This window comes from Orbicella franksi, chromosome 15, assembly GCF_964199315.1.
Source record: "Orbicella franksi chromosome 15, jaOrbFran1.1, whole genome shotgun sequence".
Lineage (NCBI taxonomy): Eukaryota > Metazoa > Cnidaria > Anthozoa > Scleractinia > Merulinidae > Orbicella > Orbicella franksi.
In genome coordinates, this window is record NC_138159.1 from 1,967,787 (window position 1) to 1,991,885 (window position 24,099).

Here is a 24,099-nt window from a genome sequence, read left to right on the forward strand (position 1 = left end):
TTTCTTTGTCGCTCTCCGCGCAACTGACAACGTGAAATGACTAAGCTCTGCGTGTTTTGGAGAACACGAACGATGGCGACTAATTTCTCGTATTTTCATTTGGAATTGAACGCTGGCGTGAAGTCAGTCTGAGACCAATAGGCGCAATGAACAGATCAAGAAATTTGAGAAGTTTGAAGGTAGAATATAAATTCATTTTTTACTAGACGTTTTCGTCGGGGTCGCTCTAATGTACACCGATCGCCCCAGGGTGGGAGTATTTGAAATACTTGAACTTTGCGAATTATGAACTCAGTTATGAGCAGCATGTTTTTGCCGCACGCGTATTTCCACGTGAGTTTATGATTTTAGCCAATCGTGGCCCGGCGGAGGGTAAGGATACCGTTCAATTTTGTTACGTAATTTTCAAGATTTTAAACGTTCTGGATTTAGCCTGAGTTTTCGCTTTTAACGAACTTGGAATCTAGTCTCTTCGCCGTTGTCTTGCCTTGTAATTCGTAATTCAGCGTTGTTTGAAATGAAGTACTTGCTTTGCAATTGGCCATTACATGTACATATTGAAATGTTTTTTTTTTTTTTTTTTTTTTTTTTTTTTTTCCCAACGTTTTGGGATTTGACCCTGCAAATCGCTGGGATACAAAGAAACTCCAAGGGGAATCACCCAGCCTTGCTCTCTATCACCCGTAGAATTTCGATATGTCTGATTCAAAATTGCATTTCCCCGCCAAGCAGACAAGTCCAAATTCACGGAAGTCCGCGAATACGAGGACGGGATGAGAGATTAACCGCGGGGTATCCCCTAGAGGTCATCCTCTCCCCCTACCCCTCCCACTGGTTCCAGGCTTGTTCTTAGCATTTCATTTTCGCCGCTACGGTACGCTTCGAACGGTGCTTTTTCAGATCAGCTTGTCCGAGTTGTGGACGTTACAAAACTTGCTTCCTCTGCGCGATGGCGTTGCTCTATCGAGGTGAATCACGATGGAAGATTCTAAAGCATCCTGTGTTCTGGATTAAGGTCATCGAGATTGTAAGTAAACCTTACACGAATTTCCTTCTCTTGGCCTAGGACCGGTGCACTTGCAAAAGGAATAACCATTGCATTTTCTTTGTTCAGGAGTCATTGCATAGCTGTAGCATTTGTTTGGTGTTTTATTTCGGGCTTTAGGAGCCATTACAGAAAGGCAGAACTCTCTTTACGGGTCCTAAGTGAACCCGCGTGCAGGTTTCCGCGCCAACAACAGCCATCAACAATAATAACTATATGAGCTAATTACATGCTTGGTAGAAGTGTACATCATTAGAAACTACTTGAGCTGAACGGCATCTCCTGCAGTTTTTATTCAACTGCTAACTGTAAAATAAAGATTTCCTTATAGAGCCCGTTTTGTACGATTGGAAACTCAACCTTACGGGACAAGTGTGAAATTAAACCGGTAGCCAGCTGTAAAGTAACGGCAATGATTGACTCATTGTTTATTTTAATAAGTTTGTAGTGAACAGTTTTTATCCGATCTTGATAAGAAAATGACCTTTCTTGCAGTTTTGCTCAATAAAACGCTACATGCTACTAATTATAGAGAAGAAAATGTCCGTAAGCGGCAACTTCGTCGTCTTCTTCGTCTTCGTCATGATCTCCACTTGAATGCGTGACCTTAACTAGGCTACCATCACGTAGCGAATTTAATTCTCGCGATAAGTCCACGGGATTATTTTTAGATTTCCACTGTCTTGCCCGAGCTTCTTGCAGTTAGTTGTTCCATGAGGTCAAAGCTGATTATTTATGAGACATTTTATTAGAATTTCGTTGCGCTTTGACGGAAAGAGAAAATTTTGCATAGTGTTTACTTTCGGTAAACCTGTCTTGACAGGCTTGAACAAGCAATTAATCTAGCGCAGTTACTTATTAATTTTGTGATTAGGCTATTAAGATTAAAATCCAAATTCAATGTGCCAACGTTTTTTTTTCAGTAATTCGTTTGGATTAATTTAGCGGCTTTAATCGTTGTTATTTTTATACAGTTTTTACAGTCCGTGTGCTGTGTTGAGATATTACTAACTCGACCTATGTAGATAGATATTAAGAACACTCAGCCTAGAATTGAACAGTTCAATTGCCTTATTGTATTTACCTACCAGGCATAAACAGTTGTTTATTCATTTAGACACTTAATTCAGTTCAGCACTTTTATTAACAACTATTTAAGCCTGCCACCAACTTTGTCAAAGGTCAGACCGGCCAACACACCCACTCCCCTAACCCTCCTCACCTTGTAGTAGGAACAGTAGTTTAACAGCATATATCTATGCCAACTCTCGCAGATTATCCAGGACTCTCTGGGATACAAACTGAATCTCCCAGTCTCCTGTACAGATTACTAAGTCTCCCCAATATGAAGGAGAATTGTCAAAGTACATCTTTCACACTTTGTTTTTTTTTTGACACATTTTTATAGTTTAAACAGTAGAGCTTTACTTTCATCACCCTTTTCTAGACTTCAACTTTTTTTTATGTTACCATTTCATTAACAGGAAGTGGCCTGCTTAAACACCTTTAGGAGTGTCTAGACACACATCGATTCACCTTTTTAACACTTAGTTAACTCCTAGGTATAAATAAAGTTGTTTCATCTGTCTCTTCACAGGTCCTCTGTATAATCATTGCCCCCTTATGCATCTCATACAGTGACAAGGCAGGAGTATATATCAGAAACAGTGACAAAAGTTTTAACATCACCGTCAAATACCCATTTGATTACAACAACAGAACTGTGGTGTTCACAGATGAAGATGAGCCACTTGATAGCTTCAACTTTGACCCAGCCATTCAAGTTTGTGTACGGCTGTTTGTTGCTGTTGTCATAGTAACAGGAATTACTGCAGCTGTGACATTGTTGATGTCGTGTGCAGTTCATAAAAATGAGCGTGTCGCCAACAAAGTTTCAATTGCAGTGAGTATGCAAATGTTTATTTTGTTGAAAAGTTGCCATCTCTTCTTGGTGGGCACCAGGAGTTTGTGATCCCTTGACACACAAAATTAATGTTAATAAGTAATACATGTATCACATTTACTTTTTAATTAATAGGAGATGTAGGTCCTGAATACTATATTCCAGACTTTGCAAGACAGCGAGACTAATTTATTTCCCTCAAGCCTGAGACTTTCTTAGCCTTGCAAAAGAAATCAAGACTGAGAAAGTGCTGTGAAAAAATATGAGACAGCAAGACCTGAGAATTTTGGCTAAAATTCTGTGAGACTCCTTGAAGCACCATTGATCACCAGCAATAGATTTATTGAAAAGTTCACACATATCAAGCCTTTTGTTACCCTCTCTAGAGGTGATGAGTTTAGTGTCGCATGATTAAATATCAAATTGAAAACATACCTTGACCATAAGGAACCTTAAACTAATTGTTTAATTTTGTAGAACAGCAATTTACAAATTAGGGGTTGAAAAAATTTTGCCCTGGGCAAGTTTTAGTTTACTTTTTCTTTACTTAGTTGGCAGACAACTTGTCCAGGCCCTCACCCACTGGGCAAGTGAGAATGAAAACTTACTTGCCCTGCAAGAAAATCTACTTGTCCCAGACGACCAGACAGCACTTTTTTCGAGCCCTGCAAATGATATGAAAACCTACTGTGTAGTTCCAGAAAACTCATCCCTCTGGAAATTCCAGTTGTGGTTCATACTTTCCTTTACAAATGTTGGCTTTTGAGATTCCCTCCCCCTTAGTATCTCTAATGACCCTCCTTGGGTATGTATGGCTATTGTATGGAATAACCTCTTAAAAAGTGAGAATTATTTACTTCAAAGCTAGGTCGTGCAATTTGTTGATGATGTAGACAAGACACATTTGGGCTGAAACAAAACTTTTATTCATTACAAGTTGATGTTGTTGTTCCCCCTTAGTGAGGGAGGGACTGGGAAGAGAACAATCTTGTAATGAATTCGCCCAGAGCTATTGCACAGAGACTATTGAACACACGGAGACACATGCATGATCCACAGAATTACAGAATGCAATCAAAGTCAGTAATTAACCTATTTGATTCGTGAATCAAACCTTTGAATGATTATGATGTGGTTGCTGAAAAACTGCATCTGCATGGACCCCTTTTTAAGAAAAGCGTCTTTGAGGTGGATAGTTTTAAGGCTAACACTTCCCCAAGGAAGACACTATATTTTAAGGCTAACCCCTTTACAAGGCAGAAGGGGAAAAGGATTGGCAAATGCAAAATTACAGACTGCGAGATGGCAAGGTGGCCTTACTTAAGGGGTAGACACCTTTCTCAGGCTGACAACTCTGAGACTGTCACTTCTCGAAGGTGAAAAGGTCCGTAATGTAGACACCTGTGTACTAAAGCAGACACCTCTCTTAGATAGACACCTGTCAAAGGTACATGCTTATCAAATGTGGACATGTCACCTCTCTTTGAGACAGACACTTCTTTAAAATAAAAAGGACAATTTGAACTAAGGTTGACATTTTGCTGACTTTGGGCAAACACCTCTCTGAAGAAACAGCTCTCTCAAGGAAGATGATCAGAGAAGTTATGAGCATATCTGTGTTTGAGGGAGTGCACGGAAAAGGCAGAACTATATAAACTTTACATCATTTCACTCCTCACGGGAAGACATGAACTCAATTAATTGACCTCGCTCCCAATGTGTGGCTTCATAGCTCAGTTGGTAGAGCATCGCACCGGTATCGCGGAGGTCACGGTTTCGAATCCCGTTGAAGCCCTGATTTTTTTTTCAGGCTTCTTCTTTCCAGTTGCTTAAATTGGAAAATTAACTGCGATGATCATTCTTCACTTTTATATATTCTAAGTTATTAATAATTGATTTCCATTTTTAGGAGATATTTGTGGCCGTTGTGATGGCATTTCTACTTGTCATAAGCACTAGCCTGTGGCTGTATAACCTTCTTGACTTGAGGAAAGAGGTGGAAGATGAAGTTGTCAACGCTATCACGTCTCTCGGGCCAGTAAGGTGCAAGGATTGTGTGGAATTCCTGCCAGATTATTCCGCACTATTTGCTTCAGTGGTAAGCTGTTAACAAGGCTCTAATAATTAATTAATTTAAGAAGTGGTGAGGACTAGTTTCATGAAGCAGACAGCTGACACTGAACTGAATGTTGAAGGCTCAAGCCTTTAGGGAGGTCCGGGGATATAAAGTCTGCATACGCGCCAAGTGGCCCATCAGGTCGGGGCTTATCTCCGGTTTCTGTAACATGAAGTGACTAGGAGTATTTCTACTCCCCCCTGGATGGGATGCTAGTCCATTGCACGGTTACCCTCACCATTAAATTCGCCAATACCTACTTATACACCTGGGTGGAGAGAGGCACTGTGACAGTTAATTGTCTTGCCCAAGAACACAACACGGTGTCCCCGGCCAGGGTTTAAACCCAGATTGCTTGATCTGGAGGCAAGTGTACTAACCATGAGGCCACCATGCCTCTACATCTGGGGGTATGCTCCCTCAGAAAATTTTGAAATTGAGAGGCTCTGAATTGCTATTTTACACATTCTCTTGGAGATCTTTTCTCAAAAAATCAATTTTGTTAAACTCCAAAATTCCAAGAATATTAAGGGATTACAAATACTTTTTTCAATTTTCATCCTACAGCACTAGTGTACAGCGCTGTTGTAGTTGAAAATGTAAACCCCATCCTGGCCATGCCCTCTCTCTAGCTACAGCCTTGACGGTCCTCAGACAAAGACAGTCAAGGTTCAGTTAGTTAAAAAAAAATGTGTTTTGCCCAAATTACTCTTTACAATAGACCATATTCATATGCTCGGTATTGGACTGGAACTACCTTGGAATGGAGGCTCATGCGAGGGAATATCATTAAAAAGAGATTAATGTCATTTGCATTTGAAGAGACTCCCCACATTAGCCTCAGTTGCAAGCTCGTCCCAGTCCAGTACCGGGAATACGAATATGGCCTATTAAATACACACATATTATTTTACGAAAAGTAGGTGGCTCAGAAATCGAAATAGCTGGTTTTTAGCTGGTAGCCAGCTCTTAATGGAAACCCTGTCCTGGATTATAGGCAGCTCTAGACTCCAATAAATTATTTTAAGTCTGGCAGTAATAGGCTGAGACTTGCATTTGCAATTATCCAATTTCCCCTTAAAATGTGACCACCTGGTATTAGTGTCTGGGACACATTAAAAGGTTCTCAATCTAAACCTGAGAATAACAATTCTGCCATAGTTGTGAATGATTACCAAGTGGTCATGTACATGACCTATTCTTCTTAAGCAAATGTACATTTATAGTAATAGAAGGATTTGTGTGGAAAAAAGAATGATTGCCTCTCTCCACAAAGTCCTTGAACTCAAAATTGGCAATTTAACAGTGCTGAAACATCTCTCTTTTCTATTTTCTATACATAACATGTTAGACAAAACTAGTAAAATTATTTAGATTGCACAGTACCTCTAAAGGCAGCAAACTCTTGTGTGAACACATTAACCTTTTAGGAATCTGAAAATTACCATAATTTTATTATCATATTCTCTTGATATACTAACAGTCAAGCCTCCTAGAAATGGACAATCTGTCTACTCACAGGATCTAAAAGATGTATAGTGGAACCCCATCTTTTAGCCACCCCGTTAATATGGCCACAATGTTGTTATGGCTCCTTTATTCTGGCCCAAACAAGGGTTCAGAGAGTCATTTTCCTATTTAAAGAACCCCTACAAAATGGCCACCCTGTTAATGGCCAGATTTTTGTGCCCCATTGGTGACTGGATTAACAGAGTTTGACTGTACGTTGCTGGGGCCATGACCAAGTGTGTGGTTATGGGAAATACATGTATCTAGCATCCACAAGAAACAAGCCTGCAAATAACAGTCCGTCATCGGACAATTGTGTGGAAAATTTGAGTTTTTGACAGGTAAAAGCTTTGCCTGGTTGTACACTCTGACCGGCATTTCTGCTACAATGAAAAATGTTTTAACTGGAAATTTGTGGCTGAATATGGAACAAGTTATTTTATTGTACTGCCACACAATACTACGCAAAAAAGCCTTGTTATCAGTTTCATTTTGATTCCATCTCTCAAATGTCCTGTCAAATTGTAAACAAGCCACATTAGCACCACTTTTCCTATGTATTAATTTACTCATTTTGCAGTGGCATCGTGAAAGATCATGAATACCCATTTAGTCTGAATTATGTTCTTCGGGAAAACTACTAAAATCTGAGGTCTTATATTTGTTATCTGCAAGTGTTGTGAAATGAATTTCAGTTGTAATTTGACCCAATTAAAATATTATCCAAATTGAATACACAGCCCAAATTCTCACATTTCATTTATCTGAATGCAATCACTCCAAAATGTAACCAAATGTTTTTTTAGTTCGTATGATCAAAAATCAGTTTTATAGCTCTTTTTGGGTTTTTTTTCAAACAAAGTTTCTGTACCACAAACATGTTTTTGTAAATGTACAAATTAGTCACGCTTTGTAGTATTCCAATTTCATCTAATTACGGAAATGTTTTATTCAATTGACCCAGAAAAAGTCAAAGAATTCTTTTAAGCCAATTTTCAAGTGTCTGAATGTTATTGTGGGATTTTGTACTGACAAGCAATCGACATGGGGGATCGTTTCATCACTTTTCCAGTGGTTTTCCATAAATGTCATGGGAAACTTGATACACAGAAAAATACGGAATACACATGTGATCAAATACTTGTGTTTCACAATCTGCCAAAAAAAACATTTTGGCGAAGGGTCTACCCTGAAATACCAAAATGTCTCTTATTTTTAATTTCTAATGACAAAAACAAATTTTTTGTCCAACTAGACTGGACTTTTGTCAGGTCAAAACCCTTCTTCCTTGGCCTGACAAATGACCTGCTTATAGACAAAAATTATTTGCAGGCTTGAAGAAGGGTCAGTAAGGGAAGGTTTGACTGGTTTCAAAATATTCATATATTTTTTTTGTACAATTCCTCACCAGGGCCTTGCTTACTTGCTGTTTTTGATATGGCTGTGCAACACAGTTCTGGTTTTCCGTGACACTGTGATGACTTCTGATGAAGTGAATGCTTCCAGTTCTTTAATCTGGGCTCAGGAGCTGTCAGAGAAAACTCCTGAAACTAGAACGAAAGAGACTACTGCTTAGAAGAGAACAAGATATGAAAGTGGTCAAAGTAACTGTACTACTGGGCAAATAACCATCCAACCCCCCAACCCTCCAACCACCCCCCCCCCCCAAAAAAAAACATGAAATATATTGTCTGCTTTATGTCCCAAGAGGGAGAGAGGGTGTTAATGAAGAAAACCAATTATTGACTGGGACATGCTAATAAAGTTTTAATTAAATGCTCATTAAATGCTCTCTTGATTAGAGCAAAGAAATGTTTACAATTTTTTCATGCCCTTTATTTAAACTAGTTACACCGAATGTAAAAAAGGTTATAAATATGAACTTGAAAATTAATTGTGTCTGACATTATGGACAATCTCAATCCTACCCCTCCCCCACAGGTGTCTATAAGAACATGGCAAAACTCCCTTGCACCACGCTGTGAGTTCTTCTCATCCCTCCCTCTAGTTTCTGTAACACCAACAAATTAGGTAATATTAATCCCATCTGCTAAATTTAGAAACAATTCATATTTCCATGGAATGCATCATCTTCTATAGTTTGATCAAAGGAAATTTGCACCCCTTTACAGTTACCACAAGTATGGCTGTTTGCCACCAGTACAGTAGGTTTGACCACTTCATTGAGGTGTTAAGTCATCGTTTGTATCTAACCCTTTCACTCTCAGCTAGTGCCACAGCTCAAAATTAAAAAGGAAATATTCCAATGTTGATTAGAGGTACTTTCCAATAGCTTTTAGTTGAATGGACATGTACTAGGTTTTCATCCACAGACTTAAAAGTCAGAACCACCTTACACAGTATGATAAACAGTAACCCAATGGTTCTGTTCAGTAGCTTTCATTTGAATAGCCGCACCTTAGGATTTGATTCATAGACGTCAAAGTTTGAACTGTATTGACCTCAAGGTTCGACCCCACTGGTAGTGAAAGGGTGAGGTCACATCAAAATAACTGTAGAAGCTGTGACAAACTCAGGAAAGTCCCCTAAATTTAACTAAAATGCACCCCTGTGACAGGAGAGAGTTAACTGAGCAGCTTATGCTGTTAGTTTGGTCATTCTCAATCCCTTTGAAACAACTTCTGTGAGTTTTCCAAGCTTCAATATGAAATTGATGTGACTTAAATGCTACATGCATACATAAGGTCTTCATTTCCTATAAATACATTTTACTTTTTTGGGATAATTTATTTTGATCTTGAAGACAAGAAAATTTTAGATAATAGTTAAATGCATTTAAAATTTTTGCTACAGAATAGCCAGCATAGCCAGTAATAAATCAAGTAAACAGTTTGTTTACTTGGTTGATGTAACTAGTACATTAGATTAGGTAGCATATTTTAAAGTGTTTTATCTCAAAAATATATTTCTCCCAATTTATTATAATTATATTTCTTCATTGTTTGGGTTTCCATTATTAATAGTAAATATGTACATTTATGAGATTGTGTGACAAATTAAGCACTGTTTAAAGCTCTTGGAATGAAATATATTGAAATATTGATTGAAGTCAATCAAATGCAATTTAAGAACAATATGTTTTATATGAATATTAAAGAATCAATCTATTTTTTTAAAAAACCTTTTTAAATGCTTCATAGCTTTATTTTGTAGCATTTTTGGGAAGTCAACTATAACATTAGTATTACTCAGGGTTTCATTAACGATTTCAGCAGGTTGACAACTGGTTTTCAAAGGCGGACCAAACTATTTGAACTGAACTTCTTTTTAAGAGAAACTTTTCATTGGAAGGTCAAACCAGGCAGGTAAAATCACCCTTGCAGCCAGTCAATTTTCCTGGTGCCCAGCCATTAATGAAACCCCTGATTTAGGGACACACGAAACAGCAGCTGTTTGGTTAGAAGGATAAAGAACTGTGATCAACTGATATTTGGTTTCAATTTTCCTCTCCTCACCTGTGGCAACATCTTGGCTGTGAATAAGTAAATGTTCCCCACTAGTAGGCTTCAGGCAGGTATTACTAGCCTTCCCTAGGGGAAGGGAAAAGGGAACCCTAAACCCTAACCCAAACCCACTTCCCAGGGTTAAGTGTTACCCCTGACATAGACCCTAGGGCTAATCATAGAGACTGAACAAATTAACTGATTTCCCACCCAGGTGGGAGGGAATCTTAACAAATACAGACATCAGCCAACTTGAAAATTTCTCTTTCCCAACCCAAGGGTAAAATTATACTCAAACAATGTCCCTGTACATTTACTGTACATATTTGTCGGTGAATCTCCTGGTCATCCCGGGGAAACCCCTGGGGAAATTGCTGTTCCTTGTATAAGACTTGAACTTACTCACAAATAAGTTAATCCATGAAAAAACCTAAGCTTCTACAAACGATATTGAAGAAGGAATAAATAAAGATTGCCTGCACCCAAAGGCGGATCTAGGGGAGCCCCCCCCCCCCCCCTATTTTGGGTGAGAAAAGAAGAAATGACTGAAGGAAGAAAAGCCGGCAAAGCAGGTAAAACAAAACCGCCCCCACTCCCTTTATAGCTCAAAGTCTGGATCCGCCACTGCTACCTTTAAAAGATTCGCCACAGTGTTGTGTTGTTTCTCAAATTTCGAATACAATGGGAGTTCCATGCCTGACGTTAGACCACAGAACACTTCTGGAAGCAACCAAAAATAGTCCCTCAAACTTGGCTAAAGTAGTGAATTTGTAAGCAGATATATCTTTACCTGGATGCGCGCATGCGATTCTGTAGTTTCCAAAACGCGTGCAAGGCACTTTCAATCAATCAGTCCATCTCTTTCTGATTGGTTAGATGAGTCTGTTCTGATTTCTTATTGGCTCTCTGTGTGTGTTCTATCTTTTTGTTGGTTTTCTAGGAAAGTCCATAGTAGCTTCAGTCATTTCTTCAGTTGTCGCTTCAGTTCACTTGCGTTTTTTTAAAGTATCCACTTTCGTCTCAACGAAAATGAAGCAAAATAGTTTCGACCACACTAGCGTTTTCGTTTTGTTTTCACTTGTCCACACTAATTCGTTTTCGTTTGAAAACGCATACTTTGTGATGCATTTTTGCGTATCGTCCACTCTAAAACGCCCGAAAACGCTGATGGAAACAAGAGTATACCGTAAAATGCCGCTTATAAGCCCTCCGGTTATAGGTCTATCTGCCTGTAGATTAAATAACACATCTGGTTATAAGCTCCCCCACCCCGGATATAAGCCACCCTCCTCTAGTTTTCCTTGTTTTGAATTCGTTTTATTATGATGATTTTTAAACGCGCAGTTGCCAGAAAATGAAAAACCTATTTTAATCAACATGTGCAACTATAGATCGTTTCTAAACAGTTTTTCTTATTCCGGTTATAAACCCCCTCGGATATAAGCCCCTCCGTTTATAAGCCCATCTTTAAGCCCTTACGAAGTTGTATAATCCCAGGGCTTATCAGCGGTAGTTTACGATATGACTCTTTTTTTTTCGGCGCCGTTTTCAAAAGCCTCCGTTTGTACGTATCCACACTAGAAAGACCTACAATAGAAACGGAGCGTTTTCAAACGACTCCACTTTTTAAACCGTATTCGGAAACCTCCGTTTTCATCATCGTTCTCGGTCATTTTAGTGTGGGCGACAGGCGAAAACGCATCAAAAAGTATGAGTTTTCAAACGAAATCTTCATTTCCTACCGAAAACATTTCGATCATGAAAAGCACTAGACCGTGAGGGTCTCAACAGCGTAGTTTGCAGCCGTATAACCCATCTTTTAGTCAGTTTGAAGTAAAACTAAAGCAAAACTACATAAAATTTGAAAAGTAAACTGAGTCCGCAGTTTACTGCGGAACCACTTGCCTGCGGCTCGTGGTTCACAGCCACTTTCACAATGTTATGACGCAATTTATCATCAGTAAAAGGACAGACGCATAAAAAAACTGACGTCAATTGATATCAGTAATATTCTAATAGCTGATTAACATTATGACGTAAAGGTCTTTTTGACTTAATTTGACAATGTAGCGGTTTGCAGAGAGATGGAAAAGCGTTCTCGACTCTCATTTCAGCTGACGGTATAAAGAAAAGGTACATTAGCTTGGAAATTATCTTGTTATTTAGTTGAAATTCAAAGGTCGCTCATTCTATAGCTAGGGAAAAACCATTACATGCGGGTGAAAATGACGAATTTAAACGGTATATTTAACGCGCGAGAAAAGTAAACAAATTTTCAAAATATTCTCACAAATGTGAAGCGTTAACTTCGGCGAAAAGCGGTGTTTGAAGCGACAAATGGCTTCTCTAGCTAGCAGAAATTTCTGCTACCAGAATATGCCCTGAATAACCGATTGGTCAGTTTAGAGGAATCCATTTTATCAGTTTCAAGGAAGTAAAATTTATCGTCCTCTGTTTTCGATCAATTCTTTCAAACACATATATAAAATTGCAATTTAGAGCAACTGGCTGAAATAAATTCATTTTTTGTCCTGACAAATTTGGTCAGAAATCGAAGCAATAACTTAATATTGTTTCTTTAATTTGTCTTGTGACGGGTGACAGCAAGAGATTTTCCTCTTGGTTACAGTAAGTAAAACCTTTCAAATCAGTTCGTATAATTTCGATTTGCTTTGTATCCACATATTCATTTCAACCAACATCTTGTTACCATTTCTTTTAATTTTGTTCCACCAGCGACTATAAAAATGCAGAAATGAAAACGACTTCATTGTTTACATTGCTTTTGATTGGTTTCATTTTCGTTTCATCTGTCGTCAGAGGTAAGTGAACTGAATTTTGCTAAAAAAAAAAAAAAAATGCGAAACAACACTGACAGAGTTTGGAATAGGACTAACAGACACTAACAGAATCTCCACTATCCCTAATCATAAGAATTTAATTCCAAAGAGGGTGTGTATCATTTCATTGTCCCAATTTTTTCGCCATATGTTGGTCCCGGGGGGGGGGGGGAAAGACTCCCATATCAAAAGCACGGGGGTGCTCGCCGGAAATTTTGAAAGAACCCCTAAGAGGTACCAAGATTCCGTTCTGTGCATACAAACTACACAAGCTTACTTTAATTTCCTCCAGCTTCAAATCTCCTCTGAACCTGTCAATTCCACCCTCCCTCAAAAAATCTCTACCTGTCGCTTTCACTCTCCCTCAAGTTTAACCACGAGAAAATACCGTTATTGGCTGAGCGATCAATGATTGGAACAACTTGCCCGCTGAAATAACTACAGTTGAACGCCGCTATTTTGAATTCTCAGGGGAAACAAAAAACAGCTCGTTTGAATTAGCGGGAGTGCGAGGAAGCCTATAGTAAAAGACTGAAGAGAAAATCCGAGGGAAATGATTTTGAGTTCGAAATAACGGGGAATTCGAAATAACCGAGTTCAAATTAGCAGGGTCCAACTGTACATCCGATTCATTGAGTCGTGTAGCTTGTATAGTTTTTGGGGAGCAGGGCTGGTGCGGTGGTGAGAGCGCTCGCGTTCACCTATATGGTCCGGCCCGGTGTCATATGTGGGTTGAGTTTGTTGATGGTTCTCGCCTTGCTCCGAGGGTTTCTCTCCGGGTTCTCCGGTTTTCCTCCCTCCTAATAAACCAACATTTCCAAATTCCAATTCCACCTTGATAGAGGACTCGCATGAAAACCACTAAGACTGATGTGGCTTCCTCTCTAAATATTATAATTAGATCATTTTATTCATTTAGTCTTTTCAAGTCAGCTTTGAGCTTTGACGTACCTTTTATTTCTAAGTTGCCGCTGCAAGCATGCACCCATGTATTTTAAACACTTCCGAACTCTCCTATCTAGGATTTTACAAGTTATGGAGGTAAAGGAATCTAATTGATTTCTTGCAGCTAATAATAGCAGTGCGGAATGTACTCCAGGAAAAGATAACGATGCGTGTGGATCTCATAAACAGTGCGTGAAGAAACTAGATGGCAAGCAGTACCACTGTGTTTGTAAACCAGGATACGTACTAAAAGGAGATTCTTGTGAAGGTATAAATGAACAAATTACTTACCAGTCCAGGATTTTACAAGTTATAGAAGTAAAGGTATCTAATTGATTTCTTGCAGCTAATAATAGCAGTGCGGAATGTACTCCAGGAAAAGATAACGATGCGTGTGGATCTCATAAACAGTGCGTGAAGAAACTAGATGGCAAGCAGTACCACTGTGTTTGTAAACCAGGATACGTACTAAAAGGAGATTCTTGTGAAGGTATAAATGAACAAATTACTTACCAGTCCAGGATTTTACAAGTTATAGAAGTAAAGGTATCTAATTGATTTCTTGCAGCTAATAATAGCAGTGCGGAATGTACTCCAGGAAAAGATAACGATGCGTGTGGATCTCATAAACAGTGCGTGAAGAAACTAGATGGCAAGCAGTACCACTGTGTTTGTAAACCAGGATACGTACTAAAAGGAGATTCTTGTGAAGGTATAAATGAACAAATTACTTACCAGTGCGAACTGAGGCAGCGTGCATACTACGCCGAAGAAATTTGAAAACGTAGCTTTATATCTACGGTTGGGCCTACCGTCCACGCTAATCTGTCACGAAAACGCAGCTTTTCGAAAACGCTCTTGAAACCAGAGAAAGTGTGGACGGTAAAACGGAGTTTTTCGAAAAAAATATGTAATCGCGATAATCTTGTGATATCCCTGCCCAAGTTTTCCTCAAAGTCCTGAACCACAAATCCAAAATGACCGGTGATTGTTGCGTTTTTAAATTTCTCTGGCACATTGTGGACGGAAAACAATGGTTTTCAGAGTGAAACCGCCGTGTGGACGGAACCCGAATTAAAGGTTTTGGAAAACGAGCGAAGAGTTGGTTCATAGTTATCACACTAAAGCCATTATCCCGTCTTTAGTCATTCCAGAGAAGAATTAGCTCACCATATCTCCTTCTAGCAGATATAGATATGATTGAATTTTTATCAGAAACTAACACTACCTAAATGGATAATCCTCAAAATGCACTTTACTCTTTAATTTACATTTTACATCACTGAGGGCAAGAAGTTTTAATTCCTTGGCCTAAATTAATCCAGCGTGTATTTTGACGTCAGAGCAATATAATTAAACCAAATTTACATATCAAAAACTGTGTAAGAACTAATTCGAAGAATCTATTTTTCAACAATATTTAACAATGACTTAAAAACTCTTCTCGCTTGTACTTTCGTTGAGTCGCTGGCAACGTCTCTATACTGGTTAGTCCAAACTAGACTTAACTTCATTCCAATTTCATATAAGCTAGTTTGTCGCAATGTCAGCAAGTAAAATGTATCTGTTTAATATTTATTTCAGATCTAGATGAATGCAAGAAGAAAAAGATTCGAGTCAAGTGTAGAAGTATGGGAGCCACATGCAAAAATACCCCTGGTTCGTTCGAGTGTGCATGTCATCAAGGATTTAAGATGCATCCTTTGAATCATGTTTGCGAAGGTAAGGGTGGGTGGGTAAAGAAAACCGTAACCTCGAACTCAGGCTGTCTCTCTCCGCAAAAAAGAGAGAGGGCCTGGGACCGAGGCTGAGAGCACCGTGCGTTTTAACCCTGGCGGGGGGGGGGGGGGTACTCTATGTATCTTTCGGTAGGCGTGTGCCGCTGGGACTCTGAAACCCTTATCCTATGCTAGATCATGATTAGTTTGATTTTGCAACCCTACTGCTCGACAAGGCACCAAAAAACCCCTTCTTCATTCTAAACTAGCAGGAGCCAATCACCCGGAGCCTCCATCCGCACTGTAACGTAGGGTCAACCCTTTCCCGTATCATTCTATTTTTTGAACTGTAATAACCGCAAGGGTCTCTTGGTTTCCCACGAAATATCTTGTTTCTACAGATAGAAAATGCAAAACAGGGCACAAGTGGGATTTCAGTCTTTGTTATAACAAAGAATGGCCTTAGCTCGGGTATAATTGGGTATTGAATAGGGGTCATGTGAAAACTCCTACGATAGCTGTTACTAAAAATAGAAAGATACGGGAAAGGGTTGACTCACAGGGCCAGTATGGGAGATAGAGGCTCCGGATAATGGGCTCCTGAAACTAGCTATTTTTTTATGCAGAATCTTTATCACTATTGTAGTCCAATATACGCTGACTAAAACCAATATCCTACAAAGTAACTTCCGAGTTTCAACTTCTGTTACAGAACCCCGGGTAAAGAACCCTGTTCTACTCTAAATTATTTATACACTGGCCACTTTTCCGGTTAATTGTACCTTATACTCTAGATCAAAAACTGTCTGATTTCCATACCCTATCCCAGACTTAACCGCCTGAAACCAATACCCTTTACAGCGGCACATACTCATATAGCTTTTACATGGGAATACCCCTGGGGGTGTGGGAGTAACGATTACCGATCCCCTGACGAGTTAATTTTCTTTTTCCACCAATTATAGATCAGGATGAATGTAAGGATTTAGAAATATGCCACGAGAAAGCCACGTGTCACAACACGAGAGGAACGTACCGATGCACGTGCAAAAAAGGATTTGCTGGCGACGGAGTGGAGTGTGTTGTAGACATAGCTTACAACCAGGAGAAAGACAAACAGCTGATCTTAATGATCGGAGGCGCAGCTGGCGGAGGAGTGCTTTTAATCATTGCTTTGATAGCGTTTTGCTGCTGTGCAAGAAAGCGAAAGAAAGAGGAGAAAGAGGAAAATATCGAAAAAATGGAATCTACGCTTTCTCAATACGGAAATGATTGGGAAAGCTCTGACGATTCAGACGAAGAGTCCGACTGAAGCAAGAAAATAAACGTGATTCAAATTCGGTTGCTCTGTGTTCAATTTTTGTCTTACGAAACTGGTTATATAAGAGCAAATATCTGTTTATCACCGTTTTCTTCACGGGGAACATGTGATTTTCTTAAAATAATCAGAAAACAGATTTTTGTGCACCTCTGTTTTATTTTGATAAAGCAGTTCGGCAGTATTAACAAGGGAAACTTTTCTCATTTTGTTTTATAACACAGGAAATAAAAAGAATTGTTTGAATAAATTGTTATTTGGGAGAACAACCAGACTACCTTTTCATTTTTTAACTCCACTCCGTCTGCAGAGCACAAATAACGCAACAAACAACTACGAACATCTTTCGCGGTTGTTGGTAGGGCGCTCATCGCGGCAGTCACATGTACCCGTCGGGTACCTATTTTTCCTGTGAAATCAGCCATGCCAGAATAGCTAAATTTTATGCCTCCTCACTAGTTATCAGTTTTTAATTGGGCGAATTTCAAAATGCAAGGTACAAGCAACATTACCAAGGATTGTTATATAAACTTCTGCAAACCAACCAGTACAAAGTCTAGTCTTGCTATAATTCAGGAGCAAAACCTATTTTGTGGCCTTGAAATATTTATTTCATTTTATGAGCAAACAGGAAGTGTTTCATACCTTGATTTCTTTGAAAGGTTTTATTTGATAATGTAAACCAATCTTAAAACAGTTCCCTTTACATGCAACTAGGGTTCTAGGTTTGGTAATAGTCCTTTGCAAGATTTCTTTCTCAAGGCATACAGAACAGAACTGATGAGCTATTAATATTTTGACCCCAGTTTCGCTAAATATACATGCTTCTGTCAGTTATATTGCAAATTTAAGTGTATATCTTGTACAACTGACATTCATGCATTCTATACTCAATGGTAAGACACAACGTCCATACTGAATACTTGGAACTATTATCAAGAATGCACTAATAACAAACATTAGCACAATTCTATTTGTACATTAATCAAGACATGCTGCAATCTGACTGGCTGAGCTACTCGAACACAATCAGCCATTAGCATGCAGTGGCTGGAGGTTGTCCACATAATGACAAAATTTTCTGGTTTCTCTCATGCTACGAGGAAGATTTAGAAATATTACTGGATAATAACTATCCAGTAATATAATTATTACACTCTCAAGGAAAGAAAGGAAATTGACCATCATGCTACATTTAAACCTCAAAATTTTTCAATGAACCAATGAGTGCGTGTGCACTATTGCAAGTTTCAAATACAGTTCAGTCCAGACAATGTTGCTAAAGAAGTGAGGTTTAGCACTACGGTGACAAATGAATGGATATTGTTTACATTTGAAAGAAATTTAGTAAGTTAGAATTCTACTACACAAATACAATTATTCGCTTGGGATTTCTATGAGGTGATTATTAGTTGATTTGGCCTTTGGCTTCCTCAGCGATCACCTCATAGAAATCTTGAGCTTGTAATCTAATCGTTGATCAGAATAGCAATATCAAGACATGTGCCAGTACAGTGTTTTATTACACAAGAATCCTATTTAATATGTCTGTTATGACTAAACAGAACTTACACTAGGGAACTCTTAACACTGTCTGCCAGCAGGTTTTCATTTCCACTGATAAAAACAGCATTGATTCTATTATAGCAAAAAAAATGTGCTTTCATTGCCAGACTTCCTCTACCTTTCCCTCTACTCTTTCCTGGATTTCATCACCGCTAATCAAGTAGTGTAAAAGTGGTGAATTATTATACTCTTGGGTCTCTAACCTCTTACAAATACAGTGTACATACTTCTGACCCATCATGCTTGGAGTTTGTGCAACAGCTAATAAGATTGTCTGCAGTCAACGAAGGAGGCTCTCACATCATTAGAATACTATCAAGTTCTCAATACAACTTCTCACATATTTTGTAGAATTTTCCCTTGTAATTTCTACTCTCCAATCATGACAGCTTTCCACAGATCATCAAGTCTTTCAGTCTTGTCAGGTTCCTACTTAAGTCTTGTATAAAAAGTTTACGAGAAGTTAAAGTGTAACAATTAGTTATTACTGCAGATGAAAGTGTTGCCTAGCTTACAGGGACAACTGAGCTAATTTACACATATCACAGGCAAGATTAACAAATTATGTAACATTGGTCATGAATGGCTGAAAATATTCTCACACATAATTCATGGTTGACGTACTTGTCATCTTACACTTACAACAAATCATATGAAAGTCGGAGACAACACTCAAATTACTATTACACAGCTTGAGCAAGATTGGAGATTAGAATTCTAATACAATAATGGCTGCATAAAAACACCTATTTTGTTGATCTTGCTTGTGTGATCTTGCCCATATGTGTTCAAGTAGCACATCGCCGATTTACCCATGATTTGTATAAGAGAAGATTTTGAAGAGAAATCTATTTACAGCAACCGCCCTGGTGCGGTTCATTTGTTTCCCTGAGGTCAACACCTCTTGGCTGTCGGCCCACAGCAGGTCCAGCTGATGCATTGTCACTCTTGGGCAGTTTCTTTGCTGTAATAGTAGTAATAAAAAACTGTAAATTCTGATAACTCCTTAATTAAGAGGTTGCTCCAACTTGACTCAAGTTTCACCAGCATTAAGCAACCACCATTAACTTCACTCTAGATGGGATTCTTCATTAAGAACAGTAAGAGACACAGAGTCGCACTCACCTATTGCTAAGAAGATATCATTGACGTTCATTGCAGTTTTTGCAGATGTCTCCATAAACAGAAGACCATTGTCCTCAGCATAAGATTGAGCATCCTAATCAGGCAAAAACAATCCATAATTCAGTTGGTTCAGAGAATTTACTGTTTGTTACTTAGTCACACAAAACTAAGATTTCACATTTTATAAATTAGAAGCTGGCTAGAAAAACCAGGTATTACAAATTTTTCTTTCCCTTTGAAGTCCCTTTGACTCTTTGTCCACATATTTGGCAGTCATTTTTTGAAAATGTGAGGTTATAGAAGGTGAGTACTTTATGCCACCATTACCATTTCATGAAGTACATGTCTGAAGGAAAACTGCTGACTAAAATGATTTATAACCAACCATATATGGCCGCTGAATAAATGAGCAGTGCAGAACGTAGTACACAAACAGCTATGGACAAACTTTGTTGAACAAAGAAATGCTGTTACAAGACTGTTGGTACCTTTGATTTTCTATTGTTTCATTAGTGATCCAACAATTTTTTTTTTAAATTTTGACTGGCAGAAAAAAAAATTCAGCTCAACATTTTTGGACTCTACACTGGAGTCAAAGTGGCTCCCTGTAGGAATTACTTGGAGTCGGATAAATTCTTGGCATAAAATAGGCCAAATTTGGCATATTTGTAATCCCTGAAAAACTATTAAGCTAGAGGTAGTTTACCTCATATTCCACCATCCTCTTGCTTGAAAGATCTGCTTTATTTCCTGCGAGTGCTATGACAATATTTGGACTCGCCTGTCGCTGAAGTTCTTTCACCCAAGTTTTTGCTCTGCTAAATGTATCCTGGTTTGTTATGTCATACACAACAATAGCAGCCTGTGCACCTCTGTAGTACATTGGAGCTAAACTGTGATACCTCTCTTGACCTGCTGTGTCCCATATCTCAAACTTAACAGTTGTATCATCCAAACACACTGTCTGTGTCAAAAAGGCAGCTAAAGATCGCAGGATAAAGAGATTAATCAATTTTGTAATTTCGCTGTCCTTTTTTTAGACTTCAAAATATTTAATGTTCCTGAATGAGAGAGAACTTCAATTCAATTCAATTCAATTCTTTATTTACACTACATAGGGCATTTAAATACATTTTGTAAGGTAAACTAATGAAAATAGTACAATAAAATGACGAAATAAGATGCTGTAAGGAAATAAAATTTCTATGTGAGCGGTGACCAAGGTAGCAAGAGCTTTCTGGTTGGACACCACCATGGTAAAGTAAATGGCAGCAAAAACTAATTCAGCTAACCTTGACCTACATGCACTTATTTTCATTTCTTCTCACCTCCAATTGTACTCTCCTGATATTCATGAAACTGTCCTTTAACAAATCTTAGAACCAAACTTGATTTTCCTACAGCTGATTCACCTGTTGAATTCGATCATCGAAAAAATTCAGCATGGCTGTGCAAGTTTAAAATGCAAAGTCCAGCAACAAAGAATTTAAACAAGGAAGTATTTGACAGACAATTGCTCAAAGAGGAAGTTAACAAAGGCATGCCACACTTGCCCCAAAATTGACATATCAAGAAAGAGGATAAAGTACACCACATTCATTCTCAGAAGCCATTCAGTTTCTCTTTCAAAAACATCAGAGTAACAAAATTAGTAACTGATCTTTTGCTGAGAATTACGTCTTGTACATTTCCACATTTTTGCAACTAGGACAAGACATTAATTTACTTTTCTAAATCTTCTTGACATATCCACTCTAAGATGTTTTTGAGCTTCAAACAACATCTAGAGCATGTGTGCAAACTGAAGGAAGACCAGATCAATTGAAAAAACAAAGAGAATGGCCATATGAAGTTTGCATAAATGTTATGGTATTACTCTAGAATTCTGGCACTCAAGGAAGTTGAGAAGGAGAAAATGAAAAATGGAAATTCTCTTTACTAGAAATCAAGGAAGTACAGTAACTGAGTCGACTGGTTGAGAGGGGAACTTTTGAGTAACTCAAGTCATATTTCCAATTTAAGTCTTAGTCACACAAGAAAATCTTTGCCATCATACCAGATATCATGATATTGTACTAAAGATATTTCTATCTGGCCCTTGAACTCTATAACTACCTTGAGTTAAAATCAAGTTTAAAAAAAACATGTTCCTTATTATGCTGAAAGTGACACTCACCTAGAAGTACCAGTTTAAACTGACAGATTTTACCCTGCACAGCTCCATTGGGGCGTTGTGCCGTTCCCCGTGCCGCCATTGAAAGACACTAAATATTCGGTTGAGGTCTGTACCAAAGTTTTAAGATTCCAGCTTAAATATCTTGTAAACGTAGATCACACAACTAAAATAACAAAGTGATTGAATCAACTGACGTATAATTTTAGGACAATTTTTGAGAAATAAACCCACAGGAATTCCATGTTTTCAACTAATGACATAAGGAATGACCCTTATTCTTAAAAAGTAATGGCTCATACAATGTACAGTAGTGTCAGAGATAAGAAAAACTGTTCAACAGAAATTATAGAAAAAAAAATTTGCTTTTTAAATTGGCAGAAACTCCCAATATCTGATCAAATTCACATTTCTCCTTACAATGTTAACATATATGACTGATACATAAAAATGAGAATACAGAAAATCATCCACTACAAATGTAAGGGATGCTGCTTGATGAATAACAAAACTCTCAATACTAATGATAAAATGACTGTACACATTTTAAAAATATGCAATGACAAAGCATAATACTAATAAAGACATCAAAATAGATGATTTCAAAATCATGGGGAATAAACAGGGAGAAAATATGAGGCAAACGAACTTTTTCTGCAGATATAATAATAATACAAACAAAATTATTGTATAACATTCTTTGCATGTTATTTTTTAAGTATTAATAAGCAAGCAAAGTTTGTGAAATTACTCTACGACGTTAAAAGGTATCTTACTAAGTATTCTATAAAATGTATGACATGAATGTATTAACAAAACTGCCGTTCTGGATGATCGAAGAAGCAGATTCATCAACATTCACAAAATGTAAAGCCTCAAAAAGATGATTACGAAATAAGCGAATCGTGCAGGCGATTCCATTAATTACACGTTACTGCAAACTAGCCTGCACTACATTCGTGAAAATTCACTTAGATTAAGGTCTAATGTAAATAAAAACACAACTATTTTTATTTGGGCGTTTTCTTGAAGGATTTAAGCTTAAGTTCAAGCCAAAGTTAACGAAACACCGGAATGTTCTGTCCTGGCTACAGTACACCGAACTTGCAAACTAAAAGGTTTGAAATTTTAATAGTATCTATTTTATTAAGATCGCTTGTCTGGACAAGTCCTCGATGCAATCTGCTCAACAAGAAATAGGAGTCAAACTTTTACACCAAATACCTTTTAATTTCCATGCAAAGGACACAACATCGGTTACCTGATAACACGGCAAGATTGTAGATATCGGTTAAACTTCGCGACATTGCAATCGAAGAATGATTGTATCAGAAAATTCCCTTCCTTCGTGACTTAATGATACAATGCAGAGGTTTAGGATCGAAGAGGAAGACAGTTTCGGCAAGAAATGTTCGCCGAAACAACCGTTTATGCATGATCAAACGCAAAACGACGTCATACTTTCCAAATAAACGTTCAAAATGAGTAAGTCGTTCGTGAATTTCCGGTAAAAACAACTCGAAACGAAACGGCGAAATTGCCCCTGTCAGGATAAGTAGAGGAGAAAAAATTCTTCTGCATTACTCTCCCAAAGCAATGTAGCTATCTGTCAACAGTAACAAAGAAATCCTCTAACTACCGGGTCTACATAGACGTGTCGGAGAAACAAATATGGCGACGCTTCTAGAAACGTATCGCCTGACTTCCTTTCATGTTTACGACAAAATATGCGATCAAATGGAACAATCACGGCCAAATATCAGCACACAGCTGTTCAACAGACAACAAACCTACCTGTAAATGGACTTCTAAGCAATAAAATTAGAAGAAATCAGTGAAAATAGCTAATATCACTCCAAAGTACAAGTTTCAGTTCAGAGCAGGACCACAATGACCCGCGTGACTACACGAGCCCTGCTGATGCTTCTCAAGTCCAGTCCACCCCACAGTTGGAACAAAAACATTACGTCATTTCTAATTTTCAGCAGGGCTGGCCAGTAATAATAACCTAACCCAGGATTAAAAGTTAATCGAAGTACGCAATTATCTTTCTTGTATAAAAATGTTTTACACTTCTTATGTTTTATGTAGTTCAAAACTCAAAACTGATGGACAAACAATATAAACAGAAGACTTCGCCGAACAGTTACGAAACGGCTTTTAAAATCGGACCTTGATCAACCCGGCCCAGATTTTTAGGCCAGACAGATTCAACAAGTTCTTTCACCCAGCTGCCGATTATTTTCGGCTACGTGGAAAACAATCGGCGTAAATCCCCTGCATTCGTAGGGGCAAAAACTTTGGCTAAAGCGTTGCCTTTGCTTGAGCATAAATTTCGACTTTCTTGCCATTTTTTGGGTGTGGTAAACACGGCGAA

The 24,099-nt window shown here is 38.2% G+C and overlaps 3 protein-coding genes across 4 annotated transcripts; 2 read left to right on the forward strand and 1 right to left on the reverse strand.

Annotated features, from left to right (window-relative positions):
• Positions 1-916: 916 nt before the first annotated feature.
• On the forward strand, positions 917-8,509 carry LOC145469650 (uncharacterized). Its single transcript, XM_081453409.1, has 4 exons — positions 917-1,027; positions 2,643-2,948; positions 4,858-5,046; positions 7,985-8,509. The coding sequence occupies exons 1-4, from the start codon at positions 950-952 to the stop codon at positions 8,147-8,149; spliced, it is 738 nt and encodes a 245-aa protein (XP_081309535.1). The 5' UTR covers positions 917-949; the 3' UTR covers positions 8,150-8,509.
• Positions 8,510-13,965: 5,456 nt separating this feature from the next.
• Positions 13,966-17,443, forward strand: LOC145469562 (uncharacterized). Its single transcript, XM_081453317.1, has 5 exons — positions 13,966-14,090; positions 14,169-14,312; positions 14,391-14,534; positions 15,407-15,544; positions 16,506-17,443. The coding sequence occupies exons 4-5, from the start codon at positions 15,454-15,456 to the stop codon at positions 16,850-16,852; spliced, it is 438 nt and encodes a 145-aa protein (XP_081309443.1). The 5' UTR covers positions 13,966-14,090; positions 14,169-14,312; positions 14,391-14,534; positions 15,407-15,453; the 3' UTR covers positions 16,853-17,443.
• A 12-nt stretch (positions 17,444-17,455) lies between these two features.
• On the reverse strand, positions 17,456-23,624 carry LOC145469560 (ras-related protein Rab-5B-like). 2 transcript variants are annotated; one of them, XM_081453312.1, is made up of 6 exons: positions 23,517-23,624; positions 21,726-21,888; positions 20,878-20,961; positions 20,256-20,530; positions 19,550-19,643; positions 17,456-19,388 (listed from the first exon to the last, which is right to left on the reverse strand). In XM_081453312.1, the coding sequence occupies exons 2-6, from the start codon at positions 21,802-21,804 to the stop codon at positions 19,273-19,275; spliced, it is 648 nt and encodes a 215-aa protein (XP_081309438.1). In that variant the 5' UTR covers positions 21,805-21,888; positions 23,517-23,624; the 3' UTR covers positions 17,456-19,272. The 2 variants fall into 2 exon arrangements, with proteins under 2 accessions (XP_081309438.1, XP_081309439.1); XM_081453313.1 differs by lacking the exon at positions 23,517-23,624 and adding an exon at positions 22,947-22,963.
• Between the last annotated feature and the right edge of the window lie 475 nt (positions 23,625-24,099).